Source organism: Pezoporus flaviventris, unplaced genomic scaffold (genome assembly GCF_033815535.1).
Source record: "Pezoporus flaviventris isolate CSIRO_AGI_PZ_B2104156 unplaced genomic scaffold, CSIRO_AGI_Pfla_v1 ptg000002l, whole genome shotgun sequence".
NCBI classification, from domain to species: Eukaryota; Metazoa; Chordata; class Aves; order Psittaciformes; family Psittacidae; genus Pezoporus; species Pezoporus flaviventris.
In genome coordinates, this window is record NW_026892550.1 from 12,808,971 (window position 1) to 12,821,474 (window position 12,504).

Here is a 12,504-nt window from a genome sequence, read left to right on the forward strand (position 1 = left end):
GGCTTAAAGAAAAACCCATACCAGGCTCCATACAGGACAAAATACATATGGTAAGTATAATTCTTGATCCAAATGTATGTTCAAAGAAAGCCATAATACAGCCACACAAATGAGAAATGAGATGGTGGAAAGCAAATGGGGACATAAAATGACACAATTTATGTATTTTACCAGGGCAAGACAGGTGAAAGCACCCTGATGATGCTTGTCTCCTCTTACCAGTGATCAAAAAACCAAATCTTCATCTTTACTTTGCCTACTTTAGCTTCCTAAAGACTTGTTCTCCCTGTAAAACTGGTCAAGTACAAGAATTTTTGCTGCTCTGAGAAATAAATACTCTCAGTTGGAAAACTGAGTTCAAAGCACGAGACAGGGAAAGATGGCAAGGCCATATGCTACAGGTGCTGGTCTACTAGGGTTTTTTCACTAACGTTTTTCTCAACATCCAAAAACATTCAGAACAGGATGACAGAGTTGGAGATAAAGAGATTGCTCCTCTACCCAAGATTTCAATTACATATTCAGAACTGGCTATTAACTGCCTTCCCAGAAGTCACTAATGAATGAAGGGACACCAACATTTTTCTTGCTACTTATTTAACTAACAGCAAATGGCATAGTTTAATTTTCACTATGACCAACATTCAAGCAGCCAATCATTGGCTACTGTCCATGGAATGAGAACTCTGAATGCACCCAAGAAACTGAGTAACTTTCAACCCAAACCACTGTACGATTCCATGATAAGCAGAAGTAAGCAGTTTCATTTTAGACACATGCAATAGACTATTTCTTCTACAGTTATAAATGGTAATTGTTTTTAAAACTTTTTTTTTTTTAATATCAGAAGACAAACTGTTTCAAGCTATCAAGAAAAGTAAACATTTTTCTATTGCTCTGAGGTTTGGAGTCTGTAACAACATCCTTGTTCTTCGGCCAGCCAGCATTTTTATGTCCTTTCAATGTTATGCTCACAGAGCAGAAAGGTCAATTGGAAGCTAACAAAACAGTACTTTGTAAGACTTGAGCACGATCATTTTTCTTTTCAGTCTTCTAAATGGAAGGAGTGGGAAGAAACAAGACAGCAGAGATGCTTTAAGCAGACAATTGCAGCTACATTCCAAATATAACTAAACAAACACACAATGTGAGAAAGGAAGAAATCTATTATGTAGCTGAGGCTTCAGCCAACATTCAGTAAGCAGCTACAAGGAGAAAGTCATAAAGCAGTAATAAAAAGGACATGCTTTTTTTTTGTAACAGATTAGAGAACTGTTGAAACAGTCTCTTCAGGAGTCAGATATTCCACCCTCAATTTCTTGTCAGGTTTCACAGGCTGATACAAATGTTACTAAACCAGTTGCAGGAAGGGGACCCAAGCTTTCCCTTTAGCTGTGCTTGCAAAAAATTTCAAGTCACAGAATAGAAACAGATTTACGTTGAAAAAATGTCACCTCCTCACTGCTAGCTAATGAATTCAAGACAATAATGGTCCACAGATTTCTGTACCAACTTTTTCACCAATTCTTTCACATAACGTTGATTCCCAGTTTCTGAAAAAGCATTACCAATCTCACAAAGCCAAGAGGACTCCTATGAAGCCTGCATGAGGTACTTACCACAATAACAAGTATAATTCCCTTCCTTCAGACTTGGCTTTCCCTAGCTTCATATATAACAACATTCACAATTCCAAGAAAGAGCTTTTAACACAAGCTCTCTTGGGAAGGACAAAAAACTTGGCTATGTGCCAAGTCTATCCAATAGCCATGACAGTTTCTACCACCACTATTAAATTTGGTATTTTTGGTATTCAGTGTACACTTTCTTAAAAATCAAATGTCCCTTCCTTGCCTCTACAATATAGAGGAATTGATGAAATTATATTTCTTTCCCATTTCTCTGCCCCTAAACTCTTAACCTTTGAAGAAAAACATGTAATTGTTTTAATAATAAATATGGAATGTCAAACTTACCCAGCTATCTATTTGATACATTATATACATTATTTCTACATCCTGTGCTCTTCAGCAATAGAATCCTACTTTGTTGGACAACATTCACGTATAAAAGCTGTGAATTACCAAAGACTCTGAATGTATTTTTGACTCTATCGAAAGAAATATTTCAAGCACAAAATAGGTGTACTGGATAATGACACACTTAAGGCCTATTTACTTTAAGATGAACAACTGTGCATGTTATAACAAGTCTTCTGACTTGTTTCTTATACCTCTGCCTTGAGGAAAGCATAATTCCCATGTATACCTCACCTTCACAGAGCAGATCTAAGATCTAGCAGATCTTTTAATAAAAAAATATGCCATCTTTATATATTATTTACACATCATTCCAGTAAACTTGGTATTAAAACCTCATCCTAATTACCAGAGCACTATATCACTGGAAAAGTAAGAAGAAAAGTTCTTTGTGATTATATCTAGTAGCTGAAATCTTCCAAAATCTACATTAACAGCATACATATGTAAGTCAGTTCGAATCTGCATGCTGGCACACAGAAAAGTCACTCATAACATACATTTAGATGATAAACCTGAAGAAGTACATCCCCTAGAAAACCTTCCCATTCCTTCCAGCACCTTCCTTGTTTTGCTGGGGCAATGGCTACCAACAAGACTGTCCTTTCAAGTTTAAGCATAGTTGTTAGAAAGCTGATATGGGCTTAAACAGATCCAAGCACAGCATCTTCTTTCCCTTGTGAAAGAAGATCCAGGAAGGACAGCAGAATCCTGCTTTATACAGAGGTGTACTGGAGACCAAGAGCACTCAATCAGACTGAGGTCGGTAATACTAGCTTTTAAAGCCCTATCTTGCCTTACACAGCACTCACAGCATTAGAGACTTAGCCAAGGAGTCATATGAGATTATCTTCACCTGTGAAACCTGCAGACAGAGCTCAGGCCAACACCTCCCTTTGGGTAAGCATCTGATACTCCTGATGTCTTACACAAGAAGGAAAAGAAAGGGTGAGTTAAAGAGGCAGTTTCCCTGCTCCTGGAAAGCATGTTACTATGGATCACTGATCTGCCAGTCATGACCTGAGAAGGAACATTTGCCAGTGCTGGGATATGGTTAATATCACTAGAATAGCTGGCAGCAAACACACAAGTTAGAGAGAACAACTGGGAGGACAATCTCTTAGTTTCTCAGCTGGCATGCAACATTCCTCAGCCATTATAACCAGGTTAGCATTCTACAAACTGGTGTAAAGATAGCTGGCAAGCTCTGTGAGCCAACTTCAGTTTTGGCATGCCAAGAGGTAATTTAATAACTTACTCTGACTTCATTGTCCTATGAAGAACTTTTGTCCCATCATCATAGCAGGAATGCACTATCACCCACAACACCATTTGGCTTCCTGTTCTTTAGAATACTGAAGTGTCATGTTTGTTAATGATGGCTGGGAGAAGAGAATGTATTCTCATCTCATATCAGCACGGCCTACATTTGAGCATAGGCAAGGTCTCAATTTGTCAGGACAAACAGTAGTAAAAAGAAAAAAAATCTAGATTACACTGAAGTGACAAAGTAAATCCCATCTGACTGAACAGTCATACAGTATAGAGCAAAACTCGATTTTTTAATATATAAAAAAGTCATGAAATAAGGAGAGGAGGCAAGTGAAAATATGAAGAAGTTGAAGGAAAATAAAAAGCTTGAAGCAAACAATGTATTTTGAAAACATCTAAAGGAAAAAGAAAAGTCTTGACTGCAGTCCCTCATCACCCGTTAACACACCCAGCTCAGGAGTATGTATGCTCTTAACACCAATAATGGAAAAAGAGCTCCAGACTCCACAAATTTACAGTGAGTGCATGCATGGTTTAAACAACTCAGTGTCCCAAAGTAAACTGTTGTTTTGAACTAATGAAAAAATCTCAAGTACGACAAATAGTAAAGGAAGTCCCACAATTGCTTTTCTCACCCCTACTACTCTATCAACAGCAAAGCATTATGTTGTACCTCAGATTCTCAACAGGATGGTAACTGAACATAGGACATAGTATCTTATGTTCATAAATTCAATGTAACATTCTGAAATTGCCATTTTAAGACTGGCAAAAACTTCATTTGCCAAATTCAAGCTTAAATTTTGTTTGGTTTCATACCTATATTCCTCTCGAGTATACAATGACCTGTGGATAGCAATGGTATCGGCATTTTCATAATGCAGTTTTATTTTCTTTAATAAGCAATGTATTACTTTGTCTAATAAAATCATTTCTGCACCCATAGGGTAATACAGTAACATTATTTGTCATATGAAACTGCAAAGTTAGTGCTATACCAAGCTTCGCATTGTTCTCTTTATTACACTTGCCTTATTATTAAAGAAGCAACAAAAAGAAATGTTGCAAAACAGCTCCTCTGACAGTCAGCATTTTTCTTCTGTCTTTGATGCATTTCCCCACCACAGTTGTCACAGCAACGACACATACAGAAGCAAAGTCCCACAAGAGGCAGTAACAAAATAAATACGAATCCCAAGGCTGCGGAGACTATAAAACCGATTTCATAGTAGATGGCCTGTAATTCAGACAAAGATAGTGGTAACAGCAGATATCACAAAGTAACTGCAATCAATATAGAGCAAATAATTAAAGATCAAACTACAGACTAAACCATCTACTAAGTTACTCAGGTTATGGAGTTGGTATATTTTGTCAATTGACTACTTTTCTAACAAAAAGATACATAACATCAAATACTGATAGCTAATAATTATTTATCTAGAATATTAGCTAGGTAAACTACAGGAGTGAGTACTAGGAGAAAAATACACTCACAAGAGACAAATGTGAATCAGTGCAATTGAAATGGGTTAAAGATGGACACATTTGATTTCCCAGACCACAGATTTACTGTTTCTCACATCTGTTTCCAAAAAGGCTCCACATATGCCAGAAAGGCTGACCAGATCAACACTTCATCTGGGAGGGGGGAAGGAGGCTTAGCTTGTTCTCCATTTTAATCAGTTACGAGGAGAAAGATTTGTATGTATGACCACAAAGGGAAGTACTCCACTGGGTGATGGATTGCAATGGCAGAGGTTGCTCCAAAGTGCTGAAGTTAAAAGTGCTTAGGGATTGGAAAACATGAAGGAGTGGATTTTAAGCTCTCCCAGGTAAAGACATTTGTTCTGCTGCCAAACAGCAAAGCAGCAGCAACTACAAGGATGCTTTTAAAAGCTGGAAAGAGTGAAAGGGAACAATGCAGTGCAATACCCTAACTAGCTTTTACACTGGAAACAGTGCAAGTGCTCCAGGACAGAGAAGCTGGGGCAGGCAGCCCTGGCACAGTCCTACACGAGGCAATGTGGCCTCAAGGGGACAAGCTGTGAGCTGGCCATGCATTTTTCCCTCTGCTGCAGACACAAGCTAGCACATCCCACAAGCTAGCACATCCCGAACAAGATCAGGCAAGTGTCCGCACACAGAGCTAAACAGTGCAGTCTGGGCACACCCCGGTGGTCTTTCTTCCCTGATAAAGATCTCTTTTCCTTTCTCAATTTTATGAGAACCAATTCTCACTCTAGTACTTAAGAGTCTGCTTCCATTTTACAAATCTACCAGCACAAGGGTAACTCGGCAGTAAAAGGATGAAATGCAGGCTCTGTGTTGCCCTGCAAAATAAGTTACAATTTCTCACAAGCTATCAGTCATGCTCCAGTTCCAGCTTTGCTGATGCCCTTCCTCACAATCCTTAATTACCAACTGATCCACATACAGCAACCATCACCATTAGCAGAGTTGGAAATTTCTGACCCAATTACCAATTCTAGTTTGAAATCGGGGGGGGGGGGGGGGGGGGGGGGGGGCTGTGTATTATTATTATTGTTATTAACTGCTGGTTAAAAGCTGTTATCCCTTCTGAAGAATATGAAATAGATGCTTGGAAGACTAGACCTTGCAAAAGAATTACTGTTGTTTTTTTTTTTCTAGTTAACTGAGCACCTCAGAAATTATTTGAAAACATACATTATTTTAATATAGGTTAGATAGAAAAATGCTACTTAAAAATAGCACTGAAAATAGTTATTGATGTTTTAATAGAAGTAGTGCATACAGACATGGTTAGTTTCTTTTCAAAGCTGCACCTCTACCATAAGACATTACCTGAAGAGTCAGGACAACATTCTCTGGCTGTGGAAGTCAAAACAAATGGAGAATGTGTATAATACACAGGCAGCATGCACAAAAACAAATCACATGAATAATGAATAATTAACCATGACCAAAACAACTGACATAGAAACAGTAACAAAAAGCCACTGAAGTAAAACAATGCACAGAAACACCAATAAATAATTATGGAAAAATATTTACGATAAAATACACAACAGATAATTTCTGGTTTTCTTGGTAAATGAAAGGAATCTAAGATTTATCCAACAAATATTTCCATCTTAAACCAATATTTCCACACTGAGCATCTGTTTCATATCGATCCAAACACATCTCTTAAAAGAGAAGGCCAGAGATCGCATTACTTTCTGGTTTAGCAATTTCTTCATAAATTCCACCTGTCCTAACAGATATGATATTCCTGACTAACTTTTTCTTTTCAACACTTATTTTAAGCAGCTTCCATAGCAGTTTTAGGTTCTTAACGCATTACAGACAAAATTCACCCTCACTTTTAACTAATTATGTAGAGAGTAATTTTAAATTATTCAAAGGTAAAAAAAGAACAGGCATTCAAGAACAACTGAAGAAGTCTATTTAACAGGTTCTTAATTGTCTTCTCACCTGTAATTTCAGAAGAACACTGAAAACTAAATATTCAATGACAGGAATTTCAGAAGAACCCAACTTCCCCTTTGTTTCCAAAATGGAAATAGAATTTCTTGTATTTTTCCCCTTCATCTCTGTATGACAAGTTCACAGCTGATAACACTTTCACTTTTCTCATAAGTGGAAGGGAAAAAGGAAACAGACAAGCTAAAGACAGCAAGACCACTCAGCCCAAGGTCTGACGTGTGCAAATCAGAAATGTTCTCAAGTCCTGGGAAATTTTCTTTAGTATTGCACACATCTTTATGAAATATCTACTGTACAATATACTTAAAATGTTTAAAATCAGAACTGTATTTTTAATGGGAGGAAAACTAGTGCTTACTCTCCCTTATAAACCTGGTTCCAAGTACAATTTTGGACGTTTCAAGCAACACATCTCCCAGCAGAGGTAAAGCGACAGCAGCAACCACGAGCTGGCTCTCCCTGAGCAGGCACGGCAGCTGGGCTGGCCTGCCAGACTGCACACCGTGGCAGGGGATGGGGACATGTCATTGGTAAAGAGTCCAACTGGGAACACTAGGGGACACAGCACAGAAGTGGGAAGAGCCTCCTGGGCCACTGACACATTCTACATATAGATTAAAAACAAGCATTAAAAAAGATAGGAAGGAATGACAGCAGACGCAGGTCTGTTCTTGCTATTGAAGGTCTGTTCCTAATGCTTGGTGAATGAGTCTTCTCACATGGCCCATTTCTGTCCCTTTGCTTCTGTGATAGCACCATCTTTTGCCCAAACAAGAGTGCTTTCTTCCTGGTGTTTCCTCTCCAGATATATTTTAAAAGGCAAATCACACCCCTTATCAATTCTTTTCCTAAGCAAAGCAAACTCTTCCAGTCTCCTCTGAAGACCTGCATGCTTCCCAAATCACCCTACTAGACACTTTCTGAACTCATCATAGTCCGAGTTAACTCTCCCCGAATTTGAGTCTTCAAAACCACAGACATTTCTAACTACTTACCCACACCCTTCAGTGACATTCGCAATTCCATATTCCCACTGGAAATTCATCTGTGGTACATTCTACAGCCACACTGACCTCTGCACAGCTATCTCTCACTGATGCTTCTGAGGGACCCTCTATTTGCCCTGATATAGTCTCCTTTTCCAAATTTGTTTTGAAGTTTTGCACTGTAGTCAGGTCACATTTAGGATCCATATCTGTTTTGCTTTTTAAGCACACCTAATATTATATTTGCCACCCTATAATCACACTGTATTTTAACAAGTGCCTCCACCACACAAAATTACAGCTGTCATTCATCTTAAATTTCTCATGACGTAGGTGCTAGTTACAAAATACTATACTTGTGCTTATGTATACCACCTATGGTCTAACGGTTTTGTCCATAGACTGCCAATCAAATCCACCCTACATTCCTTCATGGGTGTGCAGGCACTGTCTGTGATGCAGCACTCTCACAGAGCCCCACCAAACAAGCACATGGGATCTGCAAGAGTCACTTCATGCATCATAACAATACCCACACTCTTCAATGTCACGAAGAGGTTATTACTGGAGCAATAGGCTCATTGTGAGGAAGACATGGAAGCACATGACTTTTCCCCTTCAAATCCCAGAATCATTCAGGTCATCCTGATTTACAGCTGAGTGCCTGTATGCCAAGCGCCATACTCATCTTCCTGACAGGTACACCACACTGCAGGGACTATAAGCTAATCCATACAAAGTAACTTGTCCATTGCATGGTTCCTACTGCAGGAACTCAACCAGTGATACTGCTTCAAAAATGAGCTACTCTCCTTGGGAACAGCCTGAATCAGATGGACGTTACGTTCTATCTTCTCTTGCTACCAAATACCCTATGAATTTCAACTGTTACAGGACAATCACAAACCAAAAAGACAGAATGAAAAATATCCTTGACGTGATTAGCATGCTACATAAAATAAAACATACTTTATAACTAGGAAACTTACATGGAAACTTCATGCTGCACAAGAACCAGCATATAAATTTAGCTTAAGGACAACAGCTGAAGCTAAAATGAGAGCTGAGCAGTAATGGTTCCCTCTAAGTGTTTTTAAATAAAATCAGTATTTTTCAGCACAAAGAGCCTTTAATCTTTGTGCAACAGACACCATAATCACATTACAGCTGGAATTTATAAGTAAGCCTTAACTATGCTTAGCTTCTTTATAGTATTTTACAAACTTTTCTTTGTAATATTTTTTGAAAGGATTTTGTCCCATATTTTCTATGAAACCATCAGACTTGTTATTCACAAATTTGATTCTTGCATCCTGTTGTTAAAGCTTTAAATTCTCTGCTTTAGAAACAAAACTAAATTTCAAAGTCAGTTTTCATTGTTTTAGGCAGAGATAAATAAACAATTTACCTTTTGATAATCGCCCTGTGCATTTCCAAACTTCTGCTGTGCCAGTTTTCTGACAAGATCTGAAAATAAGCAAGCATATGCAAGTTTTAAACAACATATATTATAAAAATGGGGGAAGAGAGGAAGGCATAACTTCTATTATTAAGATAGGCACAACAAAATTAAGAACAGACATCAGCAGGATAGTGAAGCACATAACTGTTTTCATAAGCCTGTCTACTAAAAAGATTTTTAATTAACTCTGAGTGCACAGGAAGATAACCAGGTGATCTGTCAATGAATCAATTCCCACCGAAATACAGTGAAGGTTTTTCTGCAGTCATCCTCTGTATCATAAAATCATTATTAAAAGTTAATCACAAACTTATCAATTATTTGGACAATGTTCAGCTCTGCTTCAGGTTATGCCAAGTATATACATGAATACATTATAGATACATGTAAAGCATTCAATACAAAATGTATAAAACAAGCATGTAAACAATGACTTCTTGACTGAATGGTAGAAGGAAGAAGGCCCTTATCTTGCCAGCATTATCTCAACCATTTGGTCTTTGCTCCTTCATACCCCTCATTTCTTTTGGTCTCTGGACCAACAGACTTTGCATGAGAGTACACAACACCACCAACAAATCAGAAAGCCTAACAGATGACAACTTCCTGTGCTTGCAGCTCCATCTAACACACTCATCTTTAACTTAGTCACAGTATGGACAAAATACAGCAACCACAAAGAAAAAAAACCAAACAACAACTCCCCCCCCCCTCAAAAAAAAACCAAAATAAAACAAACCAACAATCAAAACTACAAAGTAGGAATATAATACAAACAGCACCACTTCACATTGTAAATATCATTTCACCACGCCAGTTTCTTTCAATATACCCCAGCAGCTGCAATGAATGGATCTCCTTTTGGGGACATCACTAGCCCACTCTTATCAAGGTTTTGACAAACCTATGGGAACTATGCTGGGAACTGTGGCTTTTCATTTCTGTAATGCCCTGCACTTGAAGAGGGGCACCACCAGCTCTGCAGACCCTCTGGTTGTGTAAAAGCAGCAATGTTTGGATGTTTGGGAGAAATGACTGACCTTCTGTTCTCTGATGAAGAGGAAGCACATTAAGAAGGAGCACACTACACCTCAAGGAAGAGCACTCTGCCCCCCATGCTCATACAGAGCTGGACTTCATGGTATTACTACTGCCCTGTCATTAGTGGCCCCATACGGAAATTAACATACTTGATAAAACCCTCCAGTAAGTTAGCTATCCTGGGGATCAGTAAAGGACCTGAAGGTTCAAAACTGACTGCTGACCTCCCAAAAATCCAAGCCCTCTCAGAAATTATTGTAGCACTCATGAAATACATTCAGTGAGCTCACAGAGGCTGTGATCTCACTCCTCTCTAACCCTGCATGTGGCTCAGAAAACTACCACCTGACAAAACAGCACCCATCGCCCTCCCTCCCCGATACCCTGCAGAGGGAAATATGGACTCAACTGATCTGCAACTTGCAGAGATCCTGAGGAGCTCCTCACAGAAAACTGTGTCCAAGGAAAGAAAACAGACAATGGCGAGGCCACAACTGCTGTTTTAGGGAAGACACTCCCAGCAAGGAAGCTGCAGCCAGCAGGACTTCCAACTGAAAAATGAAAACCTGTTAACGGATCACAGGAGTGTCAAGCCACAAATCATACACAGATGGGAAGCATATTCTGTAACACAGAAAGAGTGCTAGCTGTAGATGATGATCAAGGACTTTCCACGGTGAGGCAACCTCATTTTGGAAAGACCATACATAAGGTAGAAGATAAAGCTGAATCCCACAGTAACAGAAGTAAACCAAAACCACATAGAATAATAACCCAGGAAGAACAAAAGAGTTACGATCCCTGCAAATCCTTTCAAGCTCTGCATCTTGAGAGTTACGAGACCACTGAAGGGCATACGCCACAGTATAGGCAACACACAACTGATCCACTGCTACAGCTCTGAGACATCTTGCACCCTATGATCAACAGTCTTCCCTGTATCAAGATCACCCCAGGCAGCATCTGTGCTTCTCTGGGAATTTCAGCAGCAAGAAGGTTTACAGCCAACTGAGGCAGAACTACACAAAACCCAAAGATGTTGTCAGACAATTCTTCCTCAGTAGAAGTAACATTTCATTCTTCTTGCTTATATACCTACCATGTAAATAAGAAATATTGGTGCACAAAATACAAGCGCAGTGAACTTTCTCTACAGCAATATGTCTGTCAGCAAGCAGGAAGAGAAAAGAGCTAAACCAGCACTCTTGTTTACGTATTTATTCAACCATTTTGCATTGTTGACAACACACTGAAGAAGAGCCACTGAAGAGAAACTTCTACCAACCTAAATGAGAGTGCGATGGAATGGAAGAAAAAGTGATAACTTCTGTGATCCTTAGTGGCATGAGGCAGTACAGACCATGGGTGTGCAAGTGGTCAAATGACAGATGTGACTGCCCAGGATGCTGTGGCATCACCCTCCTTGTTGCTACTTTGACGCAAACCCAGGAAGACCCCCCCAAGCAACCTCACTTCCAGACTGCTCCTAACTTGGAGGTTCCTCTTGCTCTGGAAAAAGGTTGGACCTGATGACCTCCGGAGGTCCCATCCGATCTGAATTACTCCAAAGTTATCCTATAATCATCATGACTTTTTATTATAAACTATTTAATGGAGGAGTGAAGGCACTGTCAGGAAGCATTTTAAGAAAGCTGAACTCCCAACCACTGGGAACTAGTATAAGATAAAATTTCAAAAGCATTAGCCTTTCCTGTTAAATAAAAGTTGAAAGTTTTTAACCATTTTTCTAGCTGAGTGAGTCTCACTCATAAATTAAAATAAAAAATCCCCAACACTTTACATAAAGCTTTACATACATCTATACAAACATATATTTAAAGACATTTGTATGGATATGTACAGCTACTCAAGAAAAACAAAGGATTGTTGAGGATGGAAAGAACTCTCCTAAGATCATCCAGTTCAACCCGCCAGCTCAGTGCACACTCACCCATCTCAGGTTACCAAGGACCACATCCAGTCAGGCTTTAAAAGTATCTCCAAGGAGAACAGACAATACTTTATAAACAAACAAACGAAAACATCAACCAAAACTGTTGCGATTACTTGCAAGTTTAAATTGCTCAGAATGTTCCTGATTCAGTTGTTTATTTATATTGTTCCGGTAATTTATAGCATGCCAGTCAAAAAAAATGACAGAAATCAACCTGAATACACTATGACAAACTGATGGAAAAAACAGCATTTTCAGCGTGTTTTTGAAATTTAGAGG

General features: G+C 38.9%; 1 protein-coding gene across 10 annotated transcripts in view; it reads right to left on the reverse strand.

Moving 5' to 3' along the window:
* PROM1 (prominin 1) overlaps positions 1-12,504 on the reverse strand; it is a 63,098-nt gene that overhangs the window by 30,938 nt on the left and 19,656 nt on the right. For 6 of the 10 annotated variants that reach the window (XM_061469540.1, XM_061469585.1, XM_061469531.1 and 3 more), the window contains exons 3-5: positions 9,177-9,235; positions 6,138-6,164; positions 4,343-4,548 (exon numbers count right to left, since the gene is read on the reverse strand). In XM_061469540.1, the coding sequence (XP_061325524.1) occupies positions 4,343-4,548; positions 6,138-6,164; positions 9,177-9,235 (292 nt within the window). The remainder of the gene's footprint in view (positions 1-4,342; positions 4,549-6,137; positions 6,165-9,176; positions 9,236-12,504) is intronic. The other 4 variants (XM_061469560.1, XM_061469567.1, XM_061469597.1 and 1 more) reach the window with 2 other exon arrangements.